The sequence below is a fragment of the Anomaloglossus baeobatrachus genome, chromosome 6 (genome assembly GCF_048569485.1).
Source record: "Anomaloglossus baeobatrachus isolate aAnoBae1 chromosome 6, aAnoBae1.hap1, whole genome shotgun sequence".
In the NCBI taxonomy this organism is placed as follows: Eukaryota; Metazoa; Chordata; class Amphibia; order Anura; family Aromobatidae; genus Anomaloglossus; species Anomaloglossus baeobatrachus.
This window is the reverse complement of record NC_134358.1, coordinates 119,935,392-119,948,497: the sequence shown is the minus strand read 5'-3', so window position 1 is coordinate 119,948,497 and position 13,106 is coordinate 119,935,392. Positions and strand designations below refer to the sequence as shown.

The window sequence follows — 13,106 nt, the reverse complement described above, 5'->3', positions numbered from 1 at the left end:
CTAATAGCACAACCTGGCCACTTCTGACGGGTCATCTTTAAACTAGTTGTGGTTTAAATCTGAACCTCATTGCAGCTTTTGAAACATTGTTTTTTACCATTCCATTACATCTGTTTTGGTCTCTTGTGGACTATGGGAAATGTAGGAAAAGCTTTAAGAGAATCTCATCAAGTTGGTTTTGCTATGGATTCTGACAGCAGCATGATGTAGGGAAGAGAGCCTGATTCAAGTGATTTCACTTACTGAGCTACTTGGTGCAGTTCTCATAGAATCCTTGTTTTATTTGCCGTAGATACAGCAGAGATATCAACCCCACACCACTGACTGGCAGCTTCGTGTGTGCACTGTGCATTCTAAGCAAGCTGCCAATCAGTGATGGGGCGGGCTGACACAGATTAGCTGATCTGGCTTGCACACGACATCTAGTCCTGTATTGGTAATTTTCAGTTGTTAAAACACTGATTGCATTGAAACTACAGCCAACTACTGAGCAAGTGATATATCCTTGTAATCAGGTTCTTTACCCCTACATGTTGCTGCTCTTAGATTAAATAGCAAAAACTTGCTGCATTCTCTTTAAGGCCTATTGTGATTTGTAAATTCTAACCATATTTGTTTTGCCCGGTTTTGGTGATGCTTTTTTTTCTGTATTTACAGGGCAAAAATTGAAAACCCGGGTCAACAAATGGAGCGCTCAAAGTCTGCCTACATCAAAGATGAAAGTTTCTCCACAGGCCTTATGCTTGGTAAGACACACTTACATACAGAAAGCCAAATTGCAATATCATATACATAATGTTTTGTATATTTTTATTCCAAATTAATGCAGACTGGTTAGTATGGGGGCTATACATGTGTGAATATGGAAAAGACAAACGCACAGACCACTGTGAACCTCCATGTGGTGCTCTGTAAAGGTCAATATTAGAGTTGAGCGGATAGTGAAGAATCCGGGTCCGGCGGCAACCCGGCAGGTTGAGAAAGAAGTCCGGATCCGATCCGGAGTTCGGCCCCATATATGTCAAAGGGGAGTGGAATCTGGGGATAAGAGAGAGAGAGGTGTATAGAGACAAAACCACTTTTACTCATACTTCTTAAAGGGAATCTGTCATCAGAGTTTTGCTATGCAATATGATGTAGGGGCTGAGAGCATGATTTCAGTGATGTCACTTACTGGGCTGTGTTTTGTTTCAATAAAATTAGTGTTTTATCAGCAGGAGATTATAATTACAGGACTAGTTGCCTTATGGCTCCTAGTCAACTTCTCTTTATAACCCTGCCCCCACCACTGATTAACAGCTTTCTGCCTATGCACAGTGCACACTGAAAGCTGCTATCAGTGGTGTGTTCTGGTTTATCAAGATTCTTAGCACTGCTAGATCTGCAGCAGAGGAAACGTCGATTTTATCAAAAAGACAGCAAGTAAACCAGCAAGTGACACATCGCTGGAATCAGGGTCTCAGCTCCTACATTATGCTGCTTTCGGATTACATAACAAAAACCTGGTGACAGATTCCCTTTTATCTGGACTCCAAATAACAGAGTTGAGATGGACTGGCTGTTAGAACAACTACAATTCTGTATTCCGTGTATGGCCGTGTTGTAAAGTGCTTCTGTAAGTACATTTCAGACGCAATCCATAATTTTGATAGATATTGTTCTAAAGTGTAAGACAGATTGGATCATCAGGGCGGTGTGACTTTTTTATTGGCATCATAGGTGGGGCAGATAAAGATGAGGCTCAGAAGAGAAGGAAAGAGCGTTATAGAGAAGAGCTAATTCAGCAGATGGCTGAGCAGCAAAGGAACAAAAAACGGTACGTGTCATCTAATGACTATACTCCAACGCAGGAACCTAAATAGCAGCTAACATATGAACTAGTAAACCTATGTATTATTAATGCTTGAGTAACGTGTATTGTATCTACATTGTACCATTCTTCTTTTATCCCCCTGCAAATGAATGAACATACTGACAACTAGAGTTTTTCTTCTGAATTGGTCACACTGACTCCCCAACTGATCCTCACCAACAATTTTGGGGCACCTCTCTATGTAAGCACCACTGACATAGACGGACCACTGTTTTCAATGAGCCGCATGTCATGCTTCCATTTGAGCTGTAAAGGTAAGTGCCCACGATGAGTTTTACTTGCATTTTCTTTATCGTTCCTTTGGGAGACCCATACCATGGGTGTTTAGCTTCTGCCTCCGGAGGACACACAAAGTACTACACTTAAAAGTGTAGCTCCTCCCTCTGAGCTTATACACCCCCTGGTAGTCAGTCCTAGCCAGTTTATTGCTTTGTGTCAGGAGGCATACATCCACACATGCATTCTCATCTGATTTGTTTGACTTTTGGAAAGAGTTTGAAGAAAAGCTGGTCCATGTCTGGACTCCCGGCATGTCCCTTCTCACCCCACTGTGTCGGCGGTGTTGTTAAGGTTGCTTTACAAGGCTGCAGCCTTACATGCCGCGCTCCTTCACCATCCCTTCTGGGCTCTGGCTTGAAGTGGGAGCCAGCACGGTCTCCATGCCTGGCAGGAGTCCGGTCTCCATCCACAGCCCCTTGAGGATTCTGTTGGACCGGAGCACTCATCCCCAGGGACATGGCCCTGCGTCTCAGCAGCTAAGTACCTGAGACGTTTATGTTGGGGGTCCCGGTTCTTTATTGTAAGGGGAGAGTATGCTGTATGTGATTGTTTTAACTTTTCCGGCGGATTCTCTAGCTTTTGCCTGAGAACCGCGCCGATGGTGCCTGCTTGTCGGCCTCGCCGCTTAAATTTAGGCCCCGGCTTCGCCGGAGGCCTAGTTTCATTTTCCTGCCCTCGCATGTCACTCATGCAGAGGGACAGGTTCGGCTCCTCCCGGCGGCCGTTCTACACAGGGGAGGAACACTCCCCACTGCTGGGGCGTCCCTCCTTCCCTGCAGGTCTTTATAGCCCTCCAGTTCCCGCTCTTTTATAGGAACGCCCCCTAGTAATTTCTCAGGCAGAGTTCACTCTGCTCTGGGACATCCTGCATTCTGCATCTCTGCTGAGGTGCTGCGACTGGGGGACCGGGCTTCGGGATCTGGCGGGCACACAACACCGCGTTCAGCGGTCTGGTAAGCCACAGCCGGTCTCCGGTTGTGGACCTCTGTATACCAGCAGCATGTCTTACACAAGGAGCAAGGCCCAGTGGTCTCTCAGGCTGCTGCTGCACCTGTGATTGAACCCCCGGCCTGGGTAGTGTCCTTTTCTAGGTCCATATCCCAGTCATTTGCTGAGTCCATGGGACTTTTGTCCAGGACTTTGATGAATATGCATCAGCCCCCCTCACAGGGTGCCTCTAATACTCTTGACAGAGGACTCCTATCCTCTGACCTCCGTCCATCAGAGCTCACGGAGGATTCATCATCTGATCCCAGACCCCGTCCTTCTAGGAGAAGGTGCAGGGTTTCCTCCCCCTCCCCATCCCACGGCTCTGCCTCAAGAGCTGACTCTCAAGATGAGGAGGATGCCCTCACTGGGGGCTCGGAGGCTATGTATCCCATCGATTTCTCTGAGGGTGACTCAGATCTTAGTGATTTGATTGCTTCTATTAATTCTGTGCTGGATCTCAATCCGCCAGTGTCAGAGGAGCAACTCTTTGGCAGAAAAACATCAGTTTACCTCGCCTAAGAGAGTGAAGAGTGTGTTCTTTAACCAATCCAGTTTTCAGACCGCTGTGACCAAACCCAGGGCCTGCCCTGACAAACGCTTTCCAAAGCGTGGTTCTGATGACCGGTTTCCATTTCCACCTGAGGTGGTCTCACTCCCCAAAGGTAGACCCTCCGGTGTCTAGGCTATCAGCCCGGACCGTTGTGTCGGTGGCTGACGGCACCTCACTTAAAGATTCCACTGACCGTCAGATTGACCTTCTGGCCAAATCTGTGTATGAAGCTGCGGGGTCCGCGTTTTCCCCGTCTTTTGCAGCAGTGTGGGCTCTCAAAGCCATCTCTGCTTCTCTAGAGGAGATGCATTCCCTCACCAAGGAATCTATGCCTGAGATGGTTACCTTAACTGCTCAGGCTTCAGCTTTTTCATCTTATGCCATGTCTGCCATGCTAGAGGCTGCTCACCGCACTGCGGTGGCTTCAGCTAATTCTCTTGTTATCCGCAGGATTTTGTGGCTTCGAGAGTGGAAGGCAGATGCTTCTTCCAAGAAGTTTCTTGCTGGGCTCCCTTTTGCTGGTTCACGGCTGTTTGGTGAACAGCTGGATGAAATCATTAAAGAAGCTACTGGCGGGAAGAGTACTTCCATGCCACAAACCAAGACCAGGAAACCCGCCCAGGGTAGGAATCAATCGAGGTTTCGTTCCTTTCGTTCCTCCAACTGGTCATCCTCTAAGCCTTCCGCCTCGTCCGCTAACTCAGCCAAGGATCAGAAATCCAACTGGCGCCCAAAAGCGCGTCCGCAGAAGACCGCAGGAGGTTCTGCCACTAAGGCCGCTTCCTCATGACTCTCGGCCCGCTCCAGCCACGTCCTTAGTCGGTGGCAGGCTCTCCCACTTTGGCGACGCTTGGTTAAAGCAAGTCTCCGATCAGTGGGTGAGGGACATCATATCTCACGGCTACAGGATAGAATTCTCTTCCAGCCCTCCAAACAGATTTTTTTTCTCAACTCACCCCTGCTCCAAGGCCGCCGCCTTCTCGCAGGCCGTGGCGTCCTTGCAGGCAAACGGAGTGATTGTAAGCATGTCCGGGTGCGGCATTTTCTCATGGAGTCTCTGCGATCAGTCATTGCCTCTATGACCCAAGGGGAGTTCCTGGCGTCCATCGACATCAGAGATGCCTATCTACATGTGCCAATCGCAGTGTCACATCAGCGTTGGTTACGTTTTGCGATAGGAGAGGATCATTTCCAATTCGTGGCTCTCCCCTTCGGGTTAGCCACGGCCCCTCTGGTATTCACCAAGGTCATGGCGGCAGTGATTGCGGTCCTGCACCTCCAGGGGTTAGCAGTGCTTCCTTATCTGGACGACCTTCTGGTCAAGGGTACATCCAGCGCAGACTGTCAGCGGAGTGTTTCGCTCACTCTCGCCACCCTAGCCCAATTCGGGTGGATTGTCAATCTTCCCAAATCCACTCTGACTCCGACCCAGAGTCTCACGTACCTAGGGATGCAGTTCGAGACTTTGCCGGCACTTGTGAAGTTGCCCTTAATCAAACAGCAGTCTCTCCGGCTAGCGGTGCGCTCTCTCCTGAGGCCCCGCCGTTATTCCCTCAGGCGCCTGATGCAGGTGCTGGGTCAAATGGTGGCCTCCATGGAGGCGGTTCCCTTTGCCCAGTTCCATCTGCGTCCTCTGCAGCTGGACATTCTCCGCTGTTGGGACAAGCGGTCTTCCTCCTTACAGAGGTTAGTGGCTCTGTCGCCACGGACCAGGAGCTCTCTTCAGTGGTGGCTTCGACCCCTCTCCCTGTCCCAAGGGCGCTCCTTCCTGACTCCGTCCTGGGTGATTCTCACCACGGATGCCAGCCTTTCCGGCTGGGGAGCGGTACATCTCCACCACAGAGCACAGGGCACTTGGACTCCGTCCGAGTCAGCCCTTTCAATCAATGTGCTGGAAACCAGAGCTGTGCTTCTAGCTCTCCTAGCCTTTCACCACCTGTTGGCGGGCAGGCACATTCGAGACCAGTCAGACAACGCGACAGCGGTTGCCTACATCAATCACCAAGGCGGGACACGCAGCCGCCTGGCAATGTTGGAGGTCCAACGCATTCTTCAATGGGCGGAGGACTCCAAGTCCACCATATCCGCAGTCCACATCCCTGGCGTAGAAAACTGGGAGGCAGATTATCTCAGCCGTCAATCCGTGGACGGTGGCGAGTGGTCCCTGCACCCGGCAGTGTTTCAGTCAATCTGCCGCAAGTGGGGCACTCCGGACGTGGACCTAATGGCATCCCGTCACAACAACAAGGTTCCGGTTTACGTGGCTCGCTCCCACGATCCTCAGGCCTTCGCCGCGGACGCTCTGGTTCAAGACTAGTCCCAGTTTCGTCTGTCCTACGTGTTTCCCCCTCTAGCTCTCTTGCCCAGAGTCCTGCGCAAGATCAGAATGGAGGGCCGTCGAGTCATCCTCATTGCACCGGACTGGCCCAGGCAAGCTTGGTATCCGGACCTGCTCCAACTGTCCGTGGAGATGCCGTGGCATCTTCCGGACCGTCCAGACCTGCTCTCGCAAGGTCCGTTTTTCTGCCCGAATTCTGCGGCACTCCAATTGACGGCGTGGCTCTTGAGTCCTGGATTTTGCCGGCTTCTGGTATTCCTCCTGAAGTCATCTCCACTATGACTCGGGCCCGTAAGTCTTCCTCAACACTTGGAAAATTTTCCTGTCCTGGTGTCGCTCTTCCGGCCATTCTCCTTGGCCCTTCTCGTTGCCGACCCTACTGTCTTTTTTACAGTCCGGTCTGCAGCTAGGACTGTCCCTCAACTCTCTCAAGGGACAAGTCTCAGCTCTATCAGTGCTGTTCCAGCGGCGTCTCGCCCGGCTGGCTCAGGTCCGCACCTTCATGCAAGGTGCGTCTCACATCATTCCGCCTTACCGGCGGCCCTTGGATCCCTGGGACCTTAACTTGGTCCTCACGGTATTGCAGAAACCCCCTTTCGAGCCCCTTAGGGAGGTTTCTTTGTATCGTCTTTCTCAAAAGGTGGCCTTTCTAGTTGCCACAACTTCTCTCAGGAGAGTCTCTGATTTGGCTGCACTCTCCTCGGAGTCACCTTTTTTTTGGTTTTTCACCAAGACAAGGGAGTTCTCCGTCCGACCCCGGACTTTCTTCCTAAGGTGGTCTCTCCCTTCCACCTTAACCAGGATATTTCCTTGCCTTCCTTCTGTCCGGCCCCTGTTCATCGCTTTGAGAAAACGCTGCATACTCTAGATCTGGTGCGTGCTCTCCGGATTTATGTGTCTCGCACCGCTGCGCTTAGGCGGTGCACCTCTCTTTTTGTGCTAACCACAGGGCGGCGCAAGGGTCTCTCTGCTTCTAAGCCGACCTTGGCCCGTTGGATTAGATCGACCATTTCGGACGCCTACCAGAGTACTCAGGTGCCTCCCCCGCCGGGGATCAAAGCACACTCGACCAGAGCTGTCGGTGCCTCTTGGGCTTTTAGGCACCAGGCTACGGCTCAACAAGTCTGTCAGGCTGCCACTTGGACTAGCCTGCATACCTTTTCGAAGCACTACCAAGTGCATGCTCATGCTTCGGCAGATGCGAGCTTGGGCAGACGCATCCTTCAGGCGGCTGTCGCCCACTTGTGAAGTTAGGCTCCGCCTACTTTTTAGTTTTTCTGTTTATTCCCACCCAGGGACAGCTTTGGAACGTCCCATGGTCTGGGTGTCCCAAAGGAACGATAAAGAAAAAGAGAATTTTGTTACTTACCGTAAATTCTTTTTCTTATAGTTCCGTATTGGGAGACCCAGCTCCCTCCCTGTTGCCTGTTGGCAATTTCTTGTTCCGTGTGTTATCACCGGCTGTTGTCGTGGACAGAGTCTCCGGTTGTTCCGGTTCTTACTCGGTTCTACTTGTGGGTGGCTATTCTCCTTCAGCTTTTGCACTAAACTGGCTAGGACTGGCTACCAGGGGGTGTATAAGCTCAGAGGGAGGAGCTACACTTTTAAGTGTAGTACTTTGTGTGTCCTCCGGAGGCAGAAGCTAAACACCCATGGTTTGGGTCTCCCAATACGGAACTATAAGAAAAAGAATTTACGGTAAGTAACAAAATTCTCTTTTTTGCTACTGTGTATTTTTACTTCATAAGAAACACTGTGTTTTACAGTATAAGCAAGTGGATGAGATTAATAGAAATCTCATATCCACTGTGGGGGGGTTTTACGCAGCGTAAACTCACCAGCAGTCAGTTTTTACAAGCCGCAGCATGTCAATTTCGCTTTCTGGTACGTTGAGTTTTATGTGGCGGAATATCCCCATAGACTTACATTAGATGCGGAAATTCCGCAGGTAAAAAATGTTCACGAGATTTTGGTGTTTTTCCACAGCAGAAACGCAACAAAAACGCATGTAATTCGCACCTAATAATGCCAGTTCCATGAAGTTTAAAAAACAAAACAGAATGACATATCAAACAGGGACATGAGGGGGGGCGTGGCTATGTAGCCAAGCAGAACGGTCGCAGGCTAGAGGGGCTCCCATGATCTGGACTTAAAATCCTGCAATATACCTGGCAATCAGTCCCCAATCGACAGCCAGCTCTTCCTCCTGCAAGGAGAAACTCACCTACAGCCCAGCAACTCCACTGGAACTTTCCCCAGGCTTCTGGCAGTGGTGGTGAAGATCTGTGAGTCTGGAGAGGGAGACACGGTGGCCATTTTGCCTGCATGCTGCCAGCTCTGCAGAGTGTGTGCAGCGTCCTCCAGATCTGACAATTGGAGACCCACTCCCCACGGAGATAAAAAGGATCCGACTGGAGCAATTAGCTGTGCTCAGGAGAGCAGTGGGTGGCCTTGAAACCGGAGACACAGTGAGTGCTGGAGGATATTTGCATTACAGGCCTCAGGCTGGCAGTCAGCATGAGGCAGCTTTACACAGCCTAGCAGCGGTGAAGGGACTTTAACCCCATATGTGCTGGAGGATCTGTGGTGTGTGCCCTGAAAAAAGGGACCCACGGCTCTTCCCCAGACACACAGTACACCTCTAAGAATTCCTCTCCCCCCTCCCATCCCCCACAGTATAACCCAGCTACAAACTGCTAGCCACATATAATACAGGGGCTTGGATTGGGGACCCTCATCGCTGATACCTAACTCCATTGTTGTCATCCAGCTACTGGGAGGTGGGCAGGAGGCCACAAACACCCTCTCCCTGATTACATATATACCAGGAGAGGTATCATGAGTCCCCCCAAGAACTCAGGAGCCGCTGACAAGCTCAAGGAATTTGCTAGAGGGAACCCCTCAGACACCCCCAGAGCTATGAGGGCTACTTCTCACAAGGGTTCAGAGAACCATGGGGATCAGAAATCAACAGCAGAGGATAAAGGAGGCCAAGATGATCTGACCCTGAGACAAGTATATGAACAATTGTTACAGGCGATATCCACGTGTAAAACCTCTCTTTCGGGGAAGATTGAGGAGGTACGCATGGAGATGGGCTTCTTACGTCAGGATCTGCAGACCCTGAAAACACGTACCACTGAAGTCGAGACAAGGGTATCTGACCTAGAGGATAAAATTACACCACTGGACACTAAACTGACAAAGGTGGCTGGGTCCATGAATTCGTGGCGCCAGAAAGCGGATGACTTGGAAAATCGTATGCGCCGCAATAACATCAGAATAATTGGGCTGCCTGAGAAATCTGAGGGTCAACAACCGGAACACTTCCTGGAGGAGTGGCTCAAATCTACTCTTGGGGACGAGTTTTCATCCACCTTCGCGGTTGAGAGAGCACATAGGGTCCCGACCAGGCCCTTTCCTCCGGGTGCGCCACCGCGGCCATTCTTAGCACGACTTCTCAATTGTAAGGACAGAGATACAACTCTCCGTTTGGCTAGACTGAAGGGCCCACTCAAATACAACGACACCACTCTTTCAATCTTCCCGGACTTCTCTGTGGACCTCCAGAAACAAAGAGCTAATTTCCTGGAGGTGAAAAAGAAGCTCAGAGACAGACACATTGCATATTCCATGCTATACCCTGCACGGCTCCGCATAGTACATGAAGGATCCTCATTATTTTTCTCCACTCCCTCGGAAGCAGAGGACTGGCTCCGGCTCCACCCGGGGTCGGGGAACAAAGGACGTTGAGATTGTGCTCAAATGGCGGAGGGTTTTTTTCCTTTGGGGCTCCCTCCTTACTGTGACTCCCTCTCTCTACTGTCGTTTCTCTTAAGCTATTCTGGACTTTTTTGTGTCTCTGGGCTGGAGAAATGTGTTGGGGTCTGGATGCTGGCAGAATGGGAGCCCTGAATCTTGCGTTCCCACACCACCTATACTAGGACACTGTGTTCAGTGACGGTATCCCCATTGGTAATTGGGATGCTTAATAGGACTCCGAGAAGAGGCTCCGGAGCTTGTTGCTGGTTTTTTTGGTTAACAGTTATATGGTTATTAACCCCGCTTTTTTACAGGGATATCCATAATGCTGCTGGTGTGCTAAATATATTTTATTGTAAGATAAGATGTGGCCGAGAGAAATCTGAAAAAGAGGCTGAATGCTGGGGGAGGAGTCCTTTCTGCGGCATACAAGATCTACATACTTGTATCTGTGATTCTGGTCATATAGAGGCAAGACGTATAACATGGGGCCAGAATTAGTTTTTACAACATGGAACGTCCGTGGCCTTGGGTCACCCAAAAAGCGGGTTAAGATCTTTTCCCAAATCAGGCGTTGTGGGGCTCAGCTGGTGACGTTGGTCGAAACCCACCTCACAAGGGACACGGCTAAGATGGTGAAGAAACCATGGGTACAATGGGTGGCACATACATTTCACACCAGCTATTCTAGGGGAGTTTCCCTTTTGGTACATAGATCTGTCCGGTGGGAAGCCAAGGTGGTTAGAAGAGACCCGGAAGGGAGGTTTGTATTTGTATTTGCATCTATAGATTCCAGGGACTATGTTCTATTATGTATTTATAATCCCCCACCTGCCCGTACTTCAGTTCTCAAACAAGCGCTAAGCTTCGCCCTTAATTATCCGGATGCGTATATCCTATGTATGGGGGACTTTAACTTAGTGGTCGACGAGGACTTGGATAGGTTTAGGCTAGATGGGGGGGGGCAGTCCGCGACCTCGACTTTGACTGACCTAAGACAGTGCATAGAGGGAGGAGGGTGGGTGGACCTCTGGAGGCTGCGACATCCTAATACACGGGAGTTCACCTGCCATTCTTCCACGAGACGCACGTTGTCCCGTCTGGACTATATTTTTGGGTCGAGCAACGTAGCAACCTGGGTGGATAATGTGGTCCATGGGGTAAGGGGTATTTCAGACCATTGTCCGGTGACCCTGACTCTTAAATTTGACCAGACTATTAATAGACCTTCCTGGCGGCTAAATCCCTTTTGGCTCAAATTAATTGATCAAAGTGACAGAACCCCGCTTCAACTAGAGGAATTCTTGGCAGCCCACCCTAAACCCCGAAATAACTTGGTGTGGGATACCCTCAAAGCTTATCTTCGTGGGTGTCTGTCCTCGACTATTACATATATAAAACGGCTGACTAAACAAGAAGACGAAGAAATTGAGGGGCGACTTAGGACCCTAGAGGCAAGGTATATATCAAACCCGACAGAGGGGAATAGGACGGAATGGTTACATTCATATAGATCGCATGTGCAACACTCAGAGACCAAGTCTAAGCGTAAACTGTTTTTTACTCGGCAGTCATATTTTGAGTTGGGGAACCAGTCAAGTAAATTGTTGGCATATATGGTTAGACAGCATAACGCCTCTAATACAGTCCTGGGTATACGAGAAGCTAATGGTACGATTGTCACATCCCCAGCAGACATTTTACAAAGTTTCTGCACCTTTTATAAAACACTTTATAGCTCCAGAAGCGTTCATGGAACCCAGGACTGCTTAGACTATCTTGCAGATTTAGAGTTCCCCACTTTGAGTCAGGCACAGCGCGAGCTCCTAGATGCAGATATTACAATAGAAGAGATAACTACGGCCATATTTGAGATGGCAAGGGGGAAGGCCCCGGGCCCGGATGGCTTTCCTATAGAATTCTATGTCAAGTATTCTGAGACCCTGGCCCCGGTTCTTCTGGAAGTTTTCTCGCATTTCTCTGATGGTGGCTTGTTGCCTGCTTCCTTCTATGAGGCACATATTATTGTTTTGAAGAAAGAGGGAAAGGACCCTTTGGAGTGTGGATCCTATCGACCTATATCATTAGTTAATGTTGATTATAAGATCTTCACCAAAATATTGGCATCCCGGCTCAACTCTGTCATACTGGACATAGTACATCCGGATCAGACCGGCTTTATGCCAGGGAAAAATACCTCTATAAATATTAGACGGGTCCAGTCTATAGTGCAGTACAGTACATTGGTTCCAGATAACGAGTGGGCCTTGGCTTCGCTGGATGCGGCCAAGGCATTTGACTCGGTGGAATGGCCTTTTTTATCAGCTTGTCTCCAGAGGTTTGCTTTTGGCCCAAAGTTCAGTAACTGGATTCACATGTTATATAGATCCCCTACAGCTAGACTCATAGTCAATAACGTATCATCTGCACCTTTTTCTTTGGGACGGGGTACACGTCAGGGGTGCCCTTTGTCTCCTGCCCTATTTGCCTTAGTTATCGAGGCCTTGGCAATTCGGATCCGTACTCATCCATCTATCACGGGAATTACCATAGCAGATCGCACAGACACTATTGGCCTATACGCAGATGATATAGTTGTCTTCATGGATAGGGCACGTGCCACTTTGCCAGTCGTCATTGAAGTTATAAATAGATTTGGAGAATTCTCCAGCCTTTATATTAACTGGGACAAGTCAGCCCTAATGCCATTAACACATGGGTCAGAGGTCCCGATGGATGATGTGTCACCCTTGCCTGTTGTATCTAGCTTCAAATATCTAGGTATACATATTCAGAAAGACCACACAATGGATCTTAAGATGAATATATTACCACTTTTAGATCATGTCAAACTTAAGTATAACTTATGGGGAAAATTGCCACTCTCAGTGGTCGGAAGGATAAATTTAATTAAAATGATTTTGCTTCCTAAGCTTAGCTATGCTCTGCAACATAGTGCGGTGCTGGTGCCCAGGTCCTTCTTCTCCACACTTAACTCACTCACCTCATCCTTTATTTGGGGGAAGGCTCGGCCTAAACTCCGGATGTCTATCCTACAGAGATCTAAGTCATTGGGAGGGATGGCCTTACCAGACTTTTTCCTATACTATTTAGCAGGACAACTCAAGATGCTGGGTACATGGATGCTGGACTGCCAGCTGCCTAACTCGGAGGATCATTTGGCACGTGCGGTAGGAGCAGACTGTCTGTTGGGCTTTCTGGAGTCGGACAGGGCGAATGTCCCGAGGCTGTTGCCTATTTTAAGGTTGGCACGATCAGTGTGGCGACAAGCCAAAAAAGTAACGCGCTTTGAG

The 13,106-nt window shown here is 49.5% G+C and overlaps 1 protein-coding gene across 2 annotated transcripts in view; it reads left to right on the top strand.

The window, feature by feature from the left end:
• The window catches only part of CSPP1 (centrosome and spindle pole associated protein 1), a 278,156-nt gene that overhangs the window by 92,325 nt on the left and 172,725 nt on the right, over positions 1-13,106 (top strand). For both annotated transcript variants that reach the window (XM_075353210.1, XM_075353209.1), the window contains 2 exons: positions 658-746; positions 1,720-1,816. In XM_075353210.1, the coding sequence (XP_075209325.1) occupies positions 658-746; positions 1,720-1,816 (186 nt within the window). The remainder of the gene's footprint in view (positions 1-657; positions 747-1,719; positions 1,817-13,106) is intronic.